The following is a 21885-nucleotide window of genomic DNA, read 5'->3' on the forward strand; positions in this document are numbered from 1 at the left end:
AAGGGTGACAGGGACCTCTGAAGATCCAGCCCTGCTCCTTGAGCAGGGTCACCCAGAGCCAAGTGCCCAGGTCCACATCCAGACACAGCTTCCGAATACCTCCAAGGATGGAGACTCCACCAAGTCCCTGGGCAACCTGTGCTGGTGCCATGGTCACCCTCACAGTGAAGAAGTTTCCAGATGTTCACAGGGAACTGCCTGCGTTTCAGCTTGTGCCCATCTCCTATGGTTCTGCCACTAGGCACCCCTTGAAGACCCTGCCATTCCTGTACCATTGGCAAAACTGCTGAGAGTACACTCTGCACTGCTGTTCAGGACATTAACAAAGACATTGAACAGTCCTGGACCCAGCACTGGCCCCTCAGATTACCGTCCTTCAACCAGACTTTGCACCGCTGATCACCCCCTTCTGCGCCCAGACGTTCAGACAGTTTTCAATCTACCTTCCTGCCTGCTTCCCAGACAAAGGACTACTTACCCTACTTTTGCTGCATGTTCAAAGCTTCTAAAACAGCTATTTAAATAGAGATTTAATCACGTCCACTTTTCAAAAACACAGATAATGAAACATGGAAAGCCTGTTCTAAGACCTTTTATATCTGGAGGAAATCTAGTAACATTTAATGTCATAGATGATTTCAAAGTAGAAAGATTAAATCTGAGTTAGGCATATGACTTTTAAGACTGAAATGTTTTCAACATGAAAATCTTCAAACAAGATTTCTGGCAAGAATTAATAGGCAAAAATATGCAAGGCAATAAAGCTCTGAAGAGCTGTGAAAACACAGTGTAAACAAAGTCAAACACTGGATAAAATTAATAGTCAATAAAAACTGCAGTAGCATAGAGGTGTACAAACACAGTAAAATCTAGTATATGTCTCCCTGTGCTCAAGCTCAATACACAGCATGTTAACTTGTATAATAATGCAGTTGGACAAGTTGCATAAAACAAGCCTTTTGCTTTATTTGGGAAAAGGGGAGAATGGAACCATTTTCTGACAGGCAATATAATCTGGTTTATTTTTATCTGATACCCTCAGATTCAGCAATTACACACAGAGAAATCTGCTTTAGTACAGATATCTGTGTAACACTGTAAGTACTGAGATAGCTACAGGATAAAAGAGACCTTACCTGTTTTGAACACACCAAGGAAGCCATAACACACAGATGTGGTGTTAAAAACAGTTTTAGTCTCATGATTAAAATTGCTAGGACGCTGTATGCCAACAGCTGCAATGCATGGAATACCAGCTGAAAAGAAAAAAGGAAAACACAAGACACGGAAGCATATATTCATACTTTTCATTACCGCCTTAAACACACAACTTCATTATTAGTATAGCTGAAATGATGAGCTTGTCTGAAAGAGTCCAAGTCAAACTCTATTCATATTTCAGATGGTGATAATGACTTTCTGTTATCTTTTATCTAAAGTGCATGTAGTATGCTAAGGAATGGAACAACAGGAAGGATAAAAACAATAAAAGAAAAAGGAGCTAGAGAAATGGATAGCTGTTTAAAAAATCCTTAGACATTAACAGGGAATTATACATGTAAAATTTCTGAATAGAAGGTAAGAGACTTTGCTTTCTAGTTTCAAAATACCCAAGTATGGAATAAAAGAAGCAAATAAGATCATCCTTGATAATCACACAATCAGAAGCAGTTTGCTTTAGTATCCTAGAAAGCATCAGAGATGTCACTCACTACTCCTAACATTAATCTATGTTATTTGTCAAAGTGCTGTGCTAAATCAGAGGCCTTTCTGCAATCAGTGATTTTATCTGATTGATTATCACAGAATCATTTAGGTTTTAAAAAACCTGTAAGATCAAATCCACTCATTAATCTAACACTGCCAAGTCCACTGCTAAACCATGTCCTCAGGGACACATCTGAGGACATTTAAAGACATAATTTACATGCGTTTAAACGCCTCCAGGGATGGTGACTTAACTCCTTCCCTGGGCAGCCTCTCAGTGCTTGACAACATTTTTCCTAATACCCAATCTAAACCTCCCCTAAGCCGAGGTGAAATCATGACAGACATCAACCAACTCTCTGGGCCACTTGACCCCAGTGTTTCACCACTCTCATTGTAAAATAATTTCTTCCTTATAGTTAGTCTAAATCTACCTGATTCCAGTTTAAAGTCATTATTCCTTATCCTATTGTATCAGCTGAAAAGTTGTCCTTGTCTTTCTGATAGGTCCCCTTTAAGCAATGAAAGGCCCCAGTTGGGTCTCCCTGCAGCCTTCTCTTCTCCAGGCTGAACAACTCCAACTATCTCAGCCTGTCTTCACAGGAGAAGTGCTCTATCCCTCTATTTGATTTTCAGACCTCCTCTGGACGTGCTATAACAGGTCGATGTTCTTCCTGTGCCAAGGGCTCCAGAGAAGGACACACAACATTGCTTTGCATAATTTTACTAAAAAGAACCACATGTACTACGATACTCATTATGGCGTATCTCAAAACAGAACTGGAACACTACACATCATGTGAAACCTCAGTAAAGGAACCAACCTCCTTCTCAGTCTCCATGAGGAAAATGGAAGGTCAAGCCTAATTTCAGTGCCTTTTTGTACAGCTATAGTAAAAATCTGAGAATTTTCTCTTGCACGCTCACCCCCATTAGCCAGTATATTCCTTTGCTCAACATTCCAGAGTTATTCTGGTCATATACCAGACCCAACTTAAGATGAGGCAATTAACGATGCAAATACTTGGCTTCAAATAAAATCAGATGTATCAGCATCAGCCCATTGCAACCTGCATTTCAATATTGGGTATTTGCATTAACATAGGAACAAAATTGTGCAGTAAAAGAATCTTACCTCACCATGGTTAAAACGCTCTTCTCTGAAAAAAATAACAACCCAAAACCCACCATTATTTTTGTACTACAGAAGTACGTTTTTTTTAAATCATCTCTAATGGCATTAGACAATGTAACTAATCCAGTAAGCATGAGTAAAGTATCAGAATTCTTTTCCCCTCTATGCGAGTTTTGAAATAAATTGCAAATCAGTAACTATCTTCCTCAATCCCTGTATCTATATGTAAATCTTGAATATTGATTTTAGCAGGGTTTTTAAATTACTTCCATGAGATGAAACTCAGGTATCTTTATAACCTCGAAGAAAATAATGATGAAAAAAGAATTTGCATTCACCACTTATAGTAAATAAGCAAAAAGGCACATAAATAAATACTGGTTTAGGAACAGAGCAGAAAAATAAATCATTACGTATAAAATCTATTCATAAATGGGTTAAGATGTCTAAAACAGGTTTAGCAGCTAACCTTAGATATAACAATACTATTTACAGTACATCCATTCAGTTACTGAACTGCACATAACTAACTAACCTTTCAAAAAGGACCAACATATCGTAGAATTCTGAATTATGTGGCATATAGCAAATCAAATGAACTTCCAGCAGAAAATTCAGTTTTACATTGAAAAAGAAGACAATACTTACTTTTCATATCGGCCTGTGTGAGATAAGGACCACAGAATATATTTAATTGCCTGAAGAAAACAAGAGACAACAAAAAGTATGAATAAACTTTCAAAAGCATTTTGAAGCATTTTCAACATTTGCTAAATTAAACTACACCTGGGTAATCTCTTTTTGAGATAATGCTAAGATAAAAGACGTTTCAGCTAAAACTTCTTTTAGAGGATGTTTAATTAGCCAGGCAGTTAGCAGTTATCCCATCTGTTCCTGTGCAAACTATAAATTGTTTTTACGCAAATTATACATAATCAAATTTACAAAAACAGTTATAAACTCCAGTTACAGTATTCATCAGCTAAGTAACAAATTTTTTTAGTGCTTAACATCAAAGCAAGTTTTATCACTGACTCAGGACTGGACCTTTGCAAAAACCTATGTAAAGAGAATACAGAATTTTAAACAAGCAATTTTGAAAATCTGTATTTTTTCTAACTGTATTGTGTTTACGTGCCAAGGTTTCAGTAGCAGGGGCATTGCAGGTGTGCCTCCTGTTGGAAGAGACCAGGGGCTGCCCCCAGGTCAGAGAGAAACAGCTCCAGATAGCTTCAAACCAGATCTACCACTGGCCAAAGCTGAGCTCATCAGTAACACAGGTGGGGCCTCTACTGATACATGTTCACAAAAAGGGAACTATGCAGCAGATTTAAGAGAGAGCTGTAAGGAAAATGGGAGTGAAACAACACTCAAGTCACTGAGGTCAGTGAAGGAGCAGGAGGAGGTGCTCCATGAGAACCATGATATTGGTTTTGGAGAATACCACGCTGATGTAAGTTTTTTTTTCCTCTGAAGCCCAATGAAGGATTACGGTGGAGCAGATAGATACTTACCTGCAGCCTGTGAAGGACCCCAGGCCAGAGCAAGTGGACATGCCTTGAAGGAGGCTGCAAACCACAGAGAGCTCACAAAGGAGCAAGCTCCTGGCAGGAACTGCAGCTTGTGGACAAGAGCCCACAAAGGAGCAGGTTTCCTGGCAGGAGCTGCAACCAGTGGGGGATCCATGCCGGAGCACTCTGTTTCTGAGGAACTGAAAAGGACCTAGGCTGGCCCAGTTCTTAAAAGAACTGCAGCCTACGGAAGGGACCCATTCAGCCTGGGGATGAGGGGAAGATGGTTTTAGTTTTGGTTTTGCTTCTTGCAGTCCTACTCTACTTTTATTTGACAAAAACTTAATTTGATCTTCCTCAATTCAAGTCTGTTTGGCTCATGACAGTGAATCAGAGAGTGAGCCCCCTGTACTTCTCTTGACCCATGAGATTTTTCTACCCTTATTTTCCCATCACACTGAGGATAGGGAATGGCAGCATGGCTTGGCAGGCATCTGGCAGCCAGCCAAGGTTAACCCACCACACCAACTTCTTCCTGTATCAAATAAACAAACAGCAATCCCTTTAAAAAAAACTGAAATGTAAATTCAAGGTAAAAGTGACTCATTAAATCAATCACTTACCCTTTTGATGATTACCCCAAAAACCACCACAACAACTGGTAATAGCAGAGTCTTTGTGTATCGTACTGGAGTCTACAATGGAAATCAACTTCATTAATTGCTTTCCTTCATCTATAATTATTTCAATTACCATTTAAAAGAAAATAATATAAGGAGCTCTTGTTAGCGTAAAATGTAAATGTAAACTCCACCCAGCAATCATACTAAAGATGTAATACAAGGGTCATCAGTAAATTATTTCCACTTCTTTGGCAAGCCACCCAAAGTTGATAAATAGATTGCAGCTCATCTGAATTTGAGTACTATGGGCTGACTAACATAAACATTCTAAATGCATATCTAGACACTGATAAACTAAAGGAAGTCTATTCAGAATGCCACATTCTGAAGCTTCAATGCTGTTCTGTAGTCTAAACCTACCACATAAGGTCTTTGCAGCTCTCAGTACATTTTCCATATAATCAAAACTAGGTACTGAGAGCCCCATAAAATCTTGTTTGCAGAACTGTAACCTGTCACTTATTCCTGAGGAAGCACTTCTTTCATTCAAGCAAACACATTTCTTAGATCCAAAAATCAAAACACTGTTTTGCTTTAAGTTCATTTAAATGCAATAAACCCAGTTAAATTTAGCTTTAGTTCATTAATTTCTCTTTTCACAAGCATGCACTTGAACTTATGATGGCACTAATAAATGTGGTTCTCAAATGTTTTAAGTTACAAATGAAGATAAAGCATGAAGTTCCCTCTTCCACAATCATATATTTTGACCAAATTACCTCTTTTTCCATGAAGTCAAACTCAGCGGCACAGGTATACATTAATGTATCAAAATCCTTGTAGCCAATAAATTTAGACTTCAATATATTTCCTATATGAGCCTGGAAGGATATACAGGAAAGAAATATCAAACTGTAGGAAGCAAAAACTGTCCTGTTTTCCAAAACAAAGTAGTATAAATATGAGAAATTATATTGTATGAGAAATACTTTTAATTACAACAGAAGCTTACACCACTTGCAATATTGTCGTAAGAGCACCAAAAATCAACTTCCTGCGTATTAAATAACATCTTTGAGTGTAACACAGATAGGCCAGTGTTAAATAAAAAGCAGAAAACAGCAGGAAAAAAGGTGTTACCATTGTGATTGGATTAAACACTAGTATAGTTTTGCATAGCCATATTTTAAGATATGAGCTTCCTATCTTTCACCCCTTGATACACACCTGCAATAATAGAATTATTTAACCATAGAATAAAGGGGCTGAAGTACAGCAAGAAGACCTTGTTACAGCGATTTCTAAACTGTCCTAAAAAATTAGCTTCAAAGAAGAGTGAACTGACAAACTGAGTAAATAAAGAAAAGGTGTGGGTAGAAGATACCCAAAACAAACAAAGCCCCATAAATCCACGTTTGAAAACAAACACATAGAGCATTCACTAATGCAAAAGTAAATACATTTGTGCTTTCACAAATTCTGGTAATAACATCTCAAATGATAATACACAGTGAAAGAAAAAACAAATCTCCCCTCCATTCTGCAAAACAAATACTGGAAATTCAGGGAAGTATATAGGTAAGATGTTAAAATCAAATATGAAGAATTATAAAATTTTTGAAAGACACCAACCAGACACTCTGATAATAGAACTTACATCATCAGCTATTCCAAACACAAGAGAAGTCAGGTATTTCAAGGTGACTGTCCCAAATAACCAGGCACATCCTTCAATGACCTTGAAAAATATATTTAGAATGAAATTAATGTCTTTAATTTTTACGAATTTTTTCTTTTTTAAAAGGCTTCTTACGTTTAGCTACTAATTATAGACTCTCCTATGTCACTACCTATATGTACAGTGATTTCTAACCAGTGAACCTTGCCAAATGTCAGTACACTGGACTGTGTTGTCTTTTTGTATTTTCTGTCACAGCTCAAGTAATTTTGTGCAACTGATTTACACTAGAGCTGTACCACTGCACACAACATTGCAGCAGAGGGGGTACCAAAGTTGACTTTAAACAGGGCAGCCTCACTGTCCGTTCTATCTGTTTGCCCACACCAGTGTGCAGGGATTGTTTTTGGACAAGAGTAGCTCCACCTTATAAGGCTGTGCTACCCTGGTTAACTCAAATCTTTGGAGGAATTTACTGATTTATACCACCATCTCAAAATGAGGTTTGAACTGAGGTTAGAACCTGATTGAAATATAAACTAAGTATGTACAGTTACTACTTCAGTTATGTATCCAGTTCATCCTTGTACCAGGAAGATTAAATCCTTGGCAGTGTAGCTTAATCTAGCTAATTCTTTTTAAAACTGGATCAAGTGAATAGGACAACCTGTCTCAGAATCTGTATTTGGGACTCACAGCAGATGCTTCCAGAGAGAATGCAACAAAATACAAACTGATCTTTGCCCTAATGTAACTAGGGTTTTTATGTGATTATGGTCTGCATTCAATCATTTCATTTAATGGCTGCTAAGAAACCTAAATACCTAGGAGGTATCCTAATCCTTTTCTGAATGCCTCTGGTTTTTTGCTTCCACAGTAACTTTCTTGTTCCTTTTAAGCATATTGCTGCTAGCATAAAAGGCATTAAAAAACCTGTCATTATATTCCATTTTGATTCACTGGCTTTGTCATATTTACCTTTATTTTACATGATGTAGTATTCTAACATATTTTAAAATCTCAGTTATTTGCTGAATCTACATCAATAATTATCTTCATACTCAAATTTGATGGTAGTAGATTTTGGGGAAGGCATTCTAGTCTTTTTTTTTTTTTTAAGTAAGATGCATTTACTGAGACTACATGCAGTATTTACAATGTTACATATGAATTTATCAGATTTTAAAGAAAAAATTTTGCTTTCTCTACAGCTCCTTCTCTGTGATTTCCATCATGTATTTTCCTTTTTGTTGTTTGCTCAGTAATGCATTGATGTGTTCAGAGAACTTTCTGTAATAGTATTGAGATTCCTCTGCTGAATGGCAAGACCTTATTTAGGATCAATTATTTTATATATGCTTTTAGGGTGCTGGTGGTCTTTTGAAAATTTAGCATTTAATCCCACCCTTTGTTTCTGACCTTCTAACATTCACACCTTATCTCATGGAGTTTAATTTCTTTTATAGTTCCAGTCAGATAGCTTCTCCAAAAAGTTCCTGAAATTTATGTACATTACATTCACCCACACACCCTTATCTACATCCTTCAGAGAAGTCAAATACTTTTGTGAGGCATTACTTCCTTCCACGCAGGCTGCATTGGATCTGTCTCATTATGCTGCATGTACATTACAGCTTAACAACTACAATTTCTTGTACTTTTACAAAACCCAGATTTATTAGTCTGCCATTCCACAAATGCCTCGGATCTCCATTTCAGAAAACTGACATGAGTTTGCCTACACTCTCATTTTCCCTGGTACCACATCCAGGCATGTATACATGAACTGCAGTTTGCTATAAACATTTTAATTCCTTCCTATTCTAATTCCTTTATAATAATTATGAATTTCATCCAGTTTTGCTAACAGCTTACCCTTCATTTAGTAAGAATGCCTGTCTTAAGTCAGGCATAGTCTTGGTAGGCTCCCATTTCAAGTGTTCTTACATGTTAATGTCTTAAGCAGCAAGTAGCTTCTCATGTTTTCTACAGTGTAATATTTTATTCATAATAGTTTTGGGAGTGTTCTCCCTGTTTGGACATGACTTCTACTGCCCTCAAACCTCACCCACACACCCTATACTGTATTACTCTGACTTGCTTCCCTATGTAATTTTAACATGTTTGCTGTTGTCATAAAAATATCCTTAAAAAATTATATAGGACACCTTTTAGTGAATATCTAATGCAGTATCTTAATCTCCATTTCTGCAAGCACTGTTAGCCTTTTACTTGCCTTTTCTATATTGACATTTACTTTAAAAGGATTTCCATACAGATCTTAGGTTTTGTAAACATGTAAAGCTGGCAATTTAAAATTAAATGTGGTGGCCTTTGAAGGCTGTTTCAGCTTTCTGTTGTAATATGTTTGTAACCTTTTTATTTCTTTGGGAATTTAAGATTAATTGCTGGGAACATGGACAACTTATTAAAGACAGCAGCTCATCTATATTTCTTGATTTTCAATTATTAGAAACTAAACCAGAAGTTATTTCTGTACTTAACTAAATCAAAATGTCTAGTTTTCCCCTGAAATTCAAAATACACAAAATTCATTACCCATACACAGACTTCTCTTTTGCGCCTTTTCAAGACTTTTGGACTCCATTCAAGGATTCCCTAATAAAACAATGAATGCACATTTTCAGGTAACATAATAACAACAAAGCTATTCTAGTATCCTGAAGAAGAGGTTTTTTTCCTTTTGGTAAGCCTATTGCATCACACAGTTACTTATTAAAAAAATCTTCCACAATTAATACAACCTGATATATGAATAAATATATACTAATATGATTTCATCCTGCACTGGCAAAATTTGCCAACATAAAAACTCTTACTGAAGTTTGGGTACAATTACTGGAAGACTTCTTTTTTTCCTGAACAAGTAAAGAGATTCTGTATTATTCAATTCTAAGCTTCATTAAATCAAAGAAACTGAATTCGGTCTGCTTCTGTGAATGACAAGAGACTGAAGCAATAAACAAATTACTTGCAGCATAATACAAATGATTTTCAAGTAAGGCAACAGAGCATGGAGGGCAGTAGGAGTCACTCTGTTTCACAATATGTTCATTTTATGACACAAGGAAGACCAATTTTAGGCTAATTTGCTGAACAATGTAATTTAAAGCTTCCTGAAATCCAGTCCATATGTGAAACTGTGGCCACTACAAACATCCAAATAACACACAAACAAAAAATACCTTTTTCAAAGCAGAAAATAGGCAAGGAATTCACCATACCTGTACTTAATATATAATTACAAAAGCTACTACAAGAAACTAGAATGGATTTGTAACAAGCAAACTATACTACAGCAAATATGCAGCCAAGGCAGTTTATTCTTAGCATAAGTGAGAAATTACCACTCTCTTGCTGATGGACAAAATGTAAACAAACAAACAAAGACAAAATTAAGATGACTTGCAGTAAGCTAAATAGGATCTATTCACAACACTTATCTCCTATTCCTTATGTACATAAATACCTTATGAGGAACTATATGAAACTGAAAAAGGTTGTGGGTTTTTAAGATAATGAACGATGAGATGATGAGTCTTCAGTGAATAATTTCACTAACATAGCAGTATGATGCAGCAGTTCCAGACAGTCTTAAACCACTGTTATACGTAGTTTAGTAATTTGTTCTGCACTAGAGGATTCAACATCAATAAAAAGTATTTTAATGAAGCTCATCCTTGCTCATGCTCTTGTTTTACAGTTATTCTGGTCAAAACTATATATATGGTAAATTTTATATTTTTTAAAATGAAGGGAGCTACAAAAGTAGAAGGGCTGAATCTTAACTGAATTTCTCTTACAAAGAGGTTTTGGTGTAAGCCCATGATTTCTTGAATTAGTATTTACCCCTTTCACCAGATACCTTTATGGTCCAATTCTCTTTCTCATGTGAAAGGTTTCTCCTCTGTCTTATAAGGCAGCATTTTCACATTTTACATCAACACATATATAACAGTACAGCACTGCTGTCTTAGCATGTCTATTATTCTTCTTAAGCAACTTACCGAAATAACTACTAAAGATGCAGCATAATACGATGTCAGTAACATTGAATTACCAAACATCAGAATAAAACACACTAGAAGAGATACCTGAAGGAAGAAAATACAAATAATTAAATTTAAAATAGAAAGGGTAATGATTACCTAATGTATTAACAACTTTAAATTTAAAAACACTTACTCCAGAGCAAAGTGCAAGCCTGATACTCATACTTGCAGATTTGTTCTGAAAACACTGACTTCAAAGACTGAATGGCAGGGTGGCCAAGTGTAGATTATTGTTTTAATTTATTTTTTTAAAGCACTTAAGAACAAATCCTGATCACAGGATTTATTTTTGTGATACAATAGCTACATTTCTGAAGTTATTTCTAACATATTCATTTTTTCCAAATTACTGTATGAGTTTTCCATCCTGCTTGTTACCTTTTAGAATTCTGTACAAACATAAAAATGTGTAATAGAATGTTTGATGTCTTCTTTCTTCGTAACTGACAAGAATACGTTTAAAATACCATCATCATCAAAGTCAAGGAAGCAGAACTCTGACTGTTTGATCATATGCACCTAATTATACAAGTTTGAAACTCAAGGCTGAAATACAACTTTTATCCACCATCCTGATCTACAGTGCTCTTTTTTAATAGAAAGCAATCTGAATTACATTTTCTAACTTGGAGGACAAAAATCAATAAGCAAGCTCAGTCTTCTTTTTCTACACAGGAGTAAGGAAAAATAACATAGTAATTGCAGACTTTTCTACTCCCCTCCTCACACAGTTAAGACATTCATTTTCCACAGAAGGAGGAGGGTAGGGGGGAGGCAAAAATTGAAAACACCACAAAACAGGCTGGCAGTTTACCCAGACTCACTAAGCTGTCTCTATAATATAACATGACTGTTTATCTATCTGAAAATAGGCTATTTATGGCATTTCAGCACGAAAATTATAATATAGCTATTGACATAAGCCAGAAAGCTTAGGTATGTCACCCTGCTTCTGTCAAAAAACTACCAAACAAATCTGCTTATTTTGTCCCTGGTTTATATGAGAAAAGAGTTGCACAGAACTTACTACTGCCTTTAGTTTATAATCTCCAGAATTTAAAAAAAATCTTTGAAAACATATGAAATAAAATTTAGTTTCTTTTCTGTGGAAATATTCTGTTTTCGCCCACTGAGTAAGCACAGCACAGTTTTAGCCAAAAAAAAAAATTAAAGACACTCTATATTTCTTAAAAAAAGTTCTTTACATCTTCCTTTGTATTTAGAACTGTAATCTCATTTCAAAGAGCAAAACTTGATCATTATCTCACGTTTAAAAATTACAATCCAGCATTATGCAGAAACTTACACATCTTTTAGTTATCACATCTTTTTTTTTTTTACTTTCTCACCCAGTTTTGAAAAAAACAAAACAACCCAACAATTGGTCTTCAGTTTAATAGTTCATTTTCTTGCCCTCCTTTCTAAATATCTCTCCAAATAGTTAAACCGCAAGATCTTTGCATGGTCAAGACTACAGTAGTTTTCAAATCCCAGTTTTAGTTCCAGTCCAGACCCCTTTCCTCCCTTATTACTGCATGTTTTCAGCCATTGGACAGGTAAGGAAAACACTTCAGACAAATGGTCTCTTTTCATGCTTTGACCTGTTTGAGGGGATTTAAGAGTTTTTTTTGAAGTATTACCATATGAGCAGATAGTATCTTCTGTAGTTTCCTGGAGTCAATATAACCCATAATACACACCGCAAATAATGAAGCTATCTAAAATTAGAAGTGAAAGAGAAGTTAAAACAATTTGCATTGGTGTACCCCTTCATGCAAAATCAGAGATTATTCAAACAATCATTAACTTTTATTACTACTTTTTTCTAAGTTTGTACCTAAGAATTTAATAATGATTTCTTTCAAAAATCCTGTTGTGGTGCTTTGAATAAGAATTCTCAAATATAGTTCAGTATTTATGAAATAAGTATTCAACTTTATAAAAATGCAAGGCACCAAAATACAGCACTAACACATTACCTTTCACTTTTAAATTTAAAACAAAATATATTAAAAAACCAAAACCACAAAGAACCCAAACCAAACAAACAAAAACCCAAACCAAATAAACCAAACCAAACAAAAATGGGAAAAAAAAACCCCAGCAAACAAAAAATCCAAACCAACCAAAAGCACATCAATCCAAAAACCCAAAAGAATTATTCATTAAGTTTTCAGCAAAGTATGGAAACATCCACAATTTGCTGATGAGGAAAATAAGACTTGTTGACTTATTGACTTGTTAACATTGATTAACAGCAATAGCCTGTTACAAGTCATATGCAAAACTAATGAAATTATGAAGTGAACCTCTATTTCAAATTTCAGGCTCAGCCTCTTAACCATGTTACAGTGACAAGTTTCTCTCAAAATTTCACAGTTTATTGGTTTCCTCTTATGCAGTTAGAAAACTCGCATACCACAGCTTGTATTGATTGTTTAAAGCTATCAACTTAAACCAAGCAAATGTGCTTCAAAACAGACAGACAAGTGAAAAGGTCTGGAGACACAGATGGATTTCAATCAACAGGCTACATTTCAACCAATTCAAACACTAAGAAAGTTGCTGTATGACAGTATCCTGCTGTTCCCATTAGCATTCACTAGATTTCAATGCTAACTAAAGTTACTCAACTATCCAAAATCTCAGATTACAGCACTACTCACAGGCCCACCAAAATTAAACAGGAAATCATGCAAAAACATGCCAGATATTACATGCCATGCAAACACTGGTACATTTAAGAATTTAGAACAGCCTGAAGAGATGCAGGATCAACGCATTTTTTTTTATTTCTGTACTTCAAAATACAAAGCTTTTCTTGAACTAATGTACTGATCTCAGGCTGGAGGCTGTTTTTAAGGGAAAAGCAAATTTTTTTAGTCCTGGAGACGGAACGCTAAGTGGTATAAATGATCAACTTTTACACTCAGGAGTAGAAAAACACTGATGTGATAAATGGTGGAATCTTTCCTGAGAGCAAGAGTGAAATCTGGCTTTTCAAAAGGAAAGCACCATATAGTTGTGAATTCAATGGCTGTCTACACAAAGCAGTCAATTTGTCCAGGTTAGAAAAAGAGGCTATTTAGAGGTAAATATGGGCTTACCTGAGTTAGAAGAACAAACTGAGCAAACTGCCAGGGAAGCATGAAAAAGATATTAGAAACACACAGTGCAATCAAGCTTCCTGTATTAATATTCGGAATCCTTGGGAAAAAGAGACAGAACAGGCATCAGTAAGTAAAATTACACAGGTCTTTGCATATAATTGAAAAGTACAATAGAAAATGAAATAAAAACATGGTTACCTTGGAAGAGAGCTAACAATATTGATCAACTACAAATAACACTGCTCAAGTAAATTTAATATCCTTTTTTTCTTGAGTTTGCATGACAACAGCTCTAATGCTTAATGTTTCTTAACTATTTGATGAGTCATTAATTACCAAACAAATCTTCTTCTGGCAGTATGCAGTAGAATAGGCCAAAGTATGTCATTTGCAAGTGCTTCACCTTCTTGTGACAACTCTACAGTCAAGTCACAACCATTTCCATTTCAGCTGAAATCACAACTATTTTAGAACAGTCTGTATTTGAAAGTGATTTAACTCCTCTGTCTCACATTTCTTCCATATTTACTTTCTGCAACTTTCTGCTAGCAATCCTGAGTGATGTTTCAGGGAAGGAGACAATGGCGTTACACGAAGCTCATCTGTAACTGAAACCCCAGTTTATTCTCCATGTCCTGAAATAAATGCTATTTAAAATATTTAATCCTGTGTTCCTTCAAGTTCAATTCAGAAATATCATGTTTCAAATTTCACTAAATTCTAGAGAGAACATATCTTTCCTCATCTAAAAAACACAAATTAGCGCCAAGCATGAAATACTTCTGCCTTAACGTCAATAACTACCAATCAGTATGACCTAATAAAGGAAAATTTGTGATTGTAAGTACTAAGTTCCACTAAATCATAAATACATTGTAAATCTGATGCAACGGAGTAGGTGGAGAAGCCCTTAAGTAGGAATGATCATGCTTATTTTCCCAAACAGAGGCAAGACAGTAACATAATCATGTTGCAAGCCAGAAACAATCATGGAAAAGCAGGGCTAATGAACTGAAGAGCATCCCTGCATTAATGTAATTAGACTGCTCTAAATCACTGAACTAGTTAATTAGACTAGTTAATTAGTCATAGGAAACTGCAAGAACATACTAGCTTATGGGTGCCTATAGCATCCTCTGTTGCAAAGCATAGGCTTACTCTACGTGCAGCCAACATACCACTCTCCAAGAGGGACAAAACCAACTGATGAAGTACCAGCTTGTTTCTCATGGGAAGGAAGGGACATCAACCAAAACCTCTGATTTTTACTTTAGATACGTATTTGCCAACACAGTTATTCTGATTTTTATGTTAATCATGTCTTCAAGTTGCAAAGTTTTTCCATTTAATAAGTGAGTAATATGACTGCAGTTCTACTGGTGCAGCGTCTGCAATGTAACAGCCACAGGAAAATTTCTCTGTTAATGATACCATTGTTACAGCACTTGGAGGCATTTAAATAAATATTTAAATAAAGGCACTTAAATAAATGTCCTGTGACATTCATTTTTTTTAAAGCATTGTAAAGACCCATGTAGAAATTGAGAGGTACCTGAGAATATAGGTCAAAAGCAACATCTGCATCACAAGGAATGGGTACGAGAAACTTTCACGAAGAGGTGGAGTCCACATGACACGAGTGCACTAAAAATAAGAACTGGGTTAGATGGTAACATTCACTGATACATTTCCATAAAACCATGCATTTATAGTTCAAAATTAATGACTATGGATACTCGAATAAAGCAAAAACCAAGCTACACAAGGTTTTAGTCAGGCAGTTAAAAGAACAAGCCAGAAAGCATAAAAGAGGAAGGAAAAGGAAGTGGCTTCCACACTTGAGGCATAATATGCACTGTTTAATTAAAACAGATCCCTGCTTTTCCAAAATGAAATATGGCAGCTTGAGAACATCCAGGAAAAAAGCAGGACTGCAGCTGCTTGTCCCTGGTTCTGCTGATATTATCAACTCTTCCAGGTAAATCATTCTCAAATTCAGGCAGTGACTTGCCACACAGACATAGACAGTGTGTGGGGAGAGAATCTGAAGGATAAACCAATATACTCCACATTATGCTAGCGTCCTCTAGATTACAAACACTTCATATTTCTATAAGCAACAGCACATTAAGTATAAAATATGAAGCTGCCCTCCGAAACAGGCCAGTACACTGAACACAAGAAATTAAGTTCATGCAGACCCTATACTACTTAGACATAACTTATGTATTCCACTCTTAAACCTGGATAAAACAAAGCATAATACAGTGAAGTCAACTGAATAGTTTTTTCATTAATTTCTAAATAATGAAGTTAATGACAAATAAATAATGGGCCTCATGGCAAATGGCTCAGCTACCAACTGCTGTCTCCAATGTTTATACTCAGCTTTTTATGAAGTGCTTGCACTGACCATCAAAAAAGAACAACTACCACTTCACAGGACTACTCTGACATACAAAAAAAAGGGCTCAAAGTGGCTATCAATAGATTTGCATTAAAAATTAGAAGCAGGTTCTTTACAACTACAGGAGAAAAATGTAATTCATCTTAACATGGACCATAATGGATGTATGAAAGAAAAACTTGTAGGATATTGCTGCCAGGATGTTCTCTCTCCTTTACTTTGTCGAATATTAAAAACATTTTTAAAAATATTATTTTACCAAAGAAGTCACTAGAATCAACATTATGTAATTCCTTGCTTATTGTCTTGCTACTTCACAATTATGTTAAATTAATAGGGTAAAATAAAAGCAAAGTACAGAAGCCCATCACATGAATCACAGTCCCTGATGTCTAGAAGCACTTTTTGTGAAAGCTGCACCAATTATCATTAAAATAAACCTTTCATAAATATATGTACTAATGTGCTGTCCTCAGCTGACTGCACAGATGTGATAAGTTAATTTTTTTTAATAAGCAATAAATAGAATCATGATTATTCCAAAGCAGTGTAGTCATTTTGAATATTTTTCAAGACTACAGCAACATTTGATTTACCAAATCTTATGATATTGGAGGAGATAGGACAAAAATTATGAGCATATACAACCATAAATAGGAAGCATTACCTTAGAAGTAGATTGACTAACATGGGCTATGCTACTCTGCTATATTTGGAATATAATGCTTAACTCAATCATCTGTGGATGATTTATCAAGGCTGTAAACTCACTTTGCTGCAGGTAGAAATATGTCAGATTTGTCTAAGTTCGAAATCATTAAAACACAGTAACACAAGCACAGCCCAAATAAAAACATACAGCCTTAGGGTCACTAGCTCCAAGCCAGAGAGCATTTTTACATACCACTTTTACATAGCAATAGAACTGAGATACCAAGACTTGCAGATCAGGCTTACTCATGTAGCTCAGTCCTATCCTTCCCAAACAGGAAAGAAATTTTTTAGCAGCTGCTCCAGCTCGACTGTACTCACTGTACACACGAGATGATCTGCACATAACCACAGGCGTATCGAAGAGATGGTTATTTCTTACACACACACACATGCACAGGCACACCCAGAGCATGGGATTCAACAGAGCACACAGGGAAGAGAAACCACCTGTGTGCTGCAACTACATGTACTACCATAACTATATACACAACAATAACCAGTTAGTCTGAGTTATTTCATTCAGCTACAGTCCAAACACAAAGTGCCAGCTAAGATCCAATGCTTGCACCTCTGCAAGTAATTCCTATTGCTCTCCACAAATCCATATAGTTGAGCCTGAATCAGGGTCAGCCTACTTAAGCTCTACCTAAGCCTATACTACAGCTGTGTAGAGCTTTGCAGATCTGCTTTCATACCAAAATACAGTATCTGTGCTTTTTCCCCCAGTCAAGTCACTCACAGAGGGAGAAACTCTCCTAGTCTCCTATGGATAGAACTGCTTCTACCAAAGTGAAATAAATGTTTCTTTTCATTATTGCTATCACTACCTTGTAGTTTTCAACATGCTCCTCATGAAGTTACATTTACCACCTTCACAGACATGGCAAAACAGTGCCTACTCTATTAGTATTCCTTAGCAAAGGATAAAATACCATTTCACTTCAGGATGCTATTAAGAATATAAATCCACATAAAATGTTGTATTTACACTTGTAGAGCACAAAAAAAGTTTAGGAACTCCAATGTTTACCTGCTCTCAGCCAGGCAGTTCAACATCCACAGGTGAAAATGCTTTAATATGCTTAAATTCTTAAATTCTTTAAATATCCCCCATGCATCTGGGGGATGTTTAAAGAAAAACATTTCAAATGAAACTTGAAAATAAAATAGCTATTCCATCACACAGATTTTTGTTTTACAAGAAAACTGTCAAAGCTCACTATGAATAGAAGCATCTTTAATTCTGTTATGTACAACTACATGTTCTTACTACTCAGTGCTCTCTATTAAGCTCAGGTTAGTAAAATAAGAAAACAAAACATAAATTCAGGCCTAAACTAAATTATAAGGTAGTTAGTTTCCACTTAGAAGATATTTAGAAATTTCCATTCATAAAATGAGCACTAAGACTAAAAAACTGCCCAAGAGAATCAGAATAAAAGCCATGAATTTTCCTCCGAAGTATGGAACAATGACATGAACAGCATTAACGGGGAAAACCAGGAGATGTTTTAAGTCTTTTTTTTTTTCTTTCCTGCAATGCAGCTTACACTTAACAAGTTTAGCATTGGAATCCTTTATATGCATACACTATTTCTAAATTCTGTGTATCCGGGCTACAGTATATCGGTAATACAGAGGTTTCTTCGCATTTTCTATGTATTGATGAATTTCCACTAAAACGTACAGCAATTTAAAGCTTCTGAAGCTTACTCAGTAAGCTTACTCATGCACTTATGGTACATGAAGCCCAGTTATGTGTGGAATGGGCACAAAAATAGCTTATTCTGATGTTATGAAAACTCTAAGTCATCGTGCTACTATTTTTCAATCTCAGGAACAATTTAAAATATATTTCCTTTCTGATTTTTTGTTTTAAGCATATAAGTGACACATTGGATTGTGCTATCCATCTTCCAGTCATAGTCTGTTTTGCTTTCAATTGTGTCTTATTCATTTATTTTAATTGAATTCAGGTTATTTAAATTCAATCTCAAATAAATAAGCAACATCACTACATTTAATTAAATGAGAATTAGCTTAAACTTCAATAATAATTTAAAAAAAAGGGGAGACCTACCTCTCCATGATTGAAAAAGAAACACAACACGGTAACAAGGCCCCCTAGACGACTCCCACTGTGAAAAAAGGGGAAAAATAGGTACGACAGAATCTTGTAATAGTCAATGTTGCTTAAAAAATGTTAAGCAGCACTTGTGTGCAGCTAAGTTTACTGGGAGGAAGGGAGGAATGCTTTCAAGCATCAAGGGAAGGCAATCAACAGAGTACATACAATATTAAAATACTAGTAAGTCAAAGTTTATTTCAGAGCAAACCAGTTCTTCTGCATCACCTCTTTTCTGCAGAACACCAATTTTAATGTTAATAACTCGGAAAACAGCTACTCCACTGCTCACAAATTTTGGTTTAGATCATTACTTCTGATGCTTTTAAAAACCAGGCAATATAAAGGCAGTACTTCTTCCCTAAGATGTTGAGCAGTAAATTTCAGAATCTGAACGCTCAATCACCCAACAAGAAATTTTGGTCTGAATCTAAAGATTAATTTAAGGTAAATGAATCAAGCCCATTCAAAAAACATACTTGAAAATTAACTCATGCAAGATACAATTTAATTTTTATGTGAAATACTGTCACAACACGAGGAAGCTTTTTAAGCCCTTGACTTAAGGATTTTTTACATTTCCATACCAATCAAACTTACCTACTGAAGAAATGGCAAAACTAAAACCAAAAATATTAGATTTATCCAATTTCAAAAGGGCAATAGATAAGGTTCCTATTTCATTGAAGAGATTGGTAATTACTCAAGTTATGTGTTATAAAGCAAAGAACATTTTTATGCACACAAGTTCACTACTACTCTGAATGACATACCATTTTTGCTAGTAACCAAAAGCAGCAGCTAGCTGTTCTGATTCCTAAAAAAGCCCCCAAATCAAATAAAGAAAAAAAATTAACCACACACACAAAAAAGCCAATAAAAAAACCCCTCTTTAAATCCTCTCAGATCCTTCACCCATCACTAATATACAAGTCAAACAGAACCAGTAGGTTCTGGGTACAAAATCTGAGGATTAAAGATACCAACTGAGTGTTAAAACAATCTCCAGGAACTGTGCACTCTTGCACATAAAACTCAGCCTTACATTCCATAAATTCTAAAATCTTCAACACTAAAATGTTAAATGACAAAAGGACTGTGCTTAACATTAAAAATGTTAGCCCTGGAAACAAAACAAAAATTTGCAAAAAACCACCCCAAACCAGAAACAAAACTCAAGGTCAGTGCTTTCTAAAGAAAGTAGTGGGAAATAAAGAGCTCACTGACTTATCAATGACAGTCATATATAAAATGTGAATTTCTGTATAATTCCTTTAAGAGAAATATTACTAGTTAGTGACACATATATTCAAAGTTTACCTACTTCCTCAAAATATGCACTAGGCAACTTCCTCTCTTTACTGACTGTGTCTGCCCTGGGCTATTCCTTATTTGAACTATTACCACATGCTTAAAAAACAAAACAAAACAAAACAAACAAAAAAAAAACCACCAAACAAAAAACCCAAAAACAATCAACCCATGACAATGAAGTCAGAAAACGAATGAGGGAGAAAAACCAATCACATCTCTTAGAGGAAAATACAGCTGCCTTTTGCTTTTTGGCAAAACCAACACATGCAAACAGATGTAAACAGAAACATATTTCCACTTCTGTTTTTATGCTGAATTCAGAGTCTATTTTTGTATGAAAGTGTATTACAGTTCCTGAAATGTAAGGACAGATACTGAAAACACAAATTTATAGAGAAAGGGAAGTGCATACAATTTGTCCAAAGGAATACATTATGTCAAAAAATATTTTGCCTTCTCACTCAAGTTAAAATGGAAATACATGCAAATATGACTTGAGGCAAAGCACTGAGAAAACCCCAATCTTGGTTAAAAGTACACTGTCATTCAACTTGTATTTAGAAATGAGTTACAGTGATGATTTCAAGAGCAGAAACATGTCAAAAGCTGTTTAAAACACATACCGCATCTAGTTTTATCCACAATCTGTTTTATCTCTTTGATACCACCTCACTGAAATTTTCCAGGTTTCTTTTCCAGCATCATCATTTATTCTAAGCGAAAAGCTTCTCAATTTCAGTAATTTTTTTAGTGACAATGCATATGTAAAAAACAATCACTACTGCTGTACAAACAAATAATCAATATTCCATAAAAATATTTTTACATTCACGTTTTCAAATTTTGTCTAAAAACTGACAGCTAGTACCAACTGAATAGCTCAGTCTCAACTGCCTTACCTGAGGTATGTACCATATATGAAGAACAGTGACATCATGAATCCATTCAAAAGAAAAATCACAGCAACATAAAAGGAAGCAGGGTCTCCCAACCCTAACAAAGAAACAGTTAATATATGTTGTCAAATATAGAAGAATGGCCATATTGGTTATAAAGCACCATACAATCAGTATAATATCCTAATATATCTATATTATATATAAGCTATCAGTATAATTTCTTAATATATCTCCAGAAAGAGACAATTAAAAAAGGAAGCAAATATCATTAAGACTATTGTGAAGATTCAGTCAGAAGACCACAGCTTTGAAAAAAACCAAGAGGAGTAGAGGCAGACATGACATTGGGGCAGTGAGTGACAGAATAAGCCAAGAGGGATGCATTAACTGCAGAGAAACACCTGTGATATTCAGAAGGCATAAGTACTACTGAGAATATTCTCTAGACCACATTTTGACTTCATAGAGCTTTTTAGAATGTTTGTTCATCCTACACTCTCACTTCACATCTCTTGCAGGCGTAAATACATCTTTAAACATATCACACACAATGCTCTTTGCTTTCTTTGTTTCCTTACAAGCCAAGATA

General features: G+C 35.4%; 1 protein-coding gene across 1 annotated transcript in view; it reads right to left on the bottom strand.

Moving 5' to 3' along the window:
• The window catches only part of DPY19L1 (dpy-19 like C-mannosyltransferase 1), a 48193-nt gene that overhangs the window by 12279 nt on the left and 14029 nt on the right, over positions 1-21885 (bottom strand). Inside the window, exons 7-19 of the mRNA XM_085051399.1 lie at positions 21297-21390; positions 19039-19096; positions 15390-15481; positions 13835-13934; positions 12368-12445; positions 10683-10769; positions 9214-9273; positions 6634-6714; positions 5756-5857; positions 4977-5048; positions 3491-3540; positions 2843-2867; positions 1137-1256 (exon numbers count right to left, since the gene is read on the bottom strand). Coding sequence (XP_084907525.1) covers positions 1137-1256; positions 2843-2867; positions 3491-3540; positions 4977-5048; positions 5756-5857; positions 6634-6714; positions 9214-9273; positions 10683-10769; positions 12368-12445; positions 13835-13934; positions 15390-15481; positions 19039-19096; positions 21297-21390 — 1019 coding nt within the window. The remainder of the gene's footprint in view (positions 1-1136; positions 1257-2842; positions 2868-3490; positions 3541-4976; positions 5049-5755; positions 5858-6633; positions 6715-9213; positions 9274-10682; positions 10770-12367; positions 12446-13834; positions 13935-15389; positions 15482-19038; positions 19097-21296; positions 21391-21885) is intronic.

Source organism: Lichenostomus cassidix, chromosome 2, assembly GCF_008360975.1.
Source record: "Lichenostomus cassidix isolate B80296 chromosome 2, HeHo_3.0, whole genome shotgun sequence".
In the NCBI taxonomy this organism is placed as follows: domain Eukaryota; kingdom Metazoa; phylum Chordata; class Aves; order Passeriformes; family Meliphagidae; genus Lichenostomus; species Lichenostomus cassidix.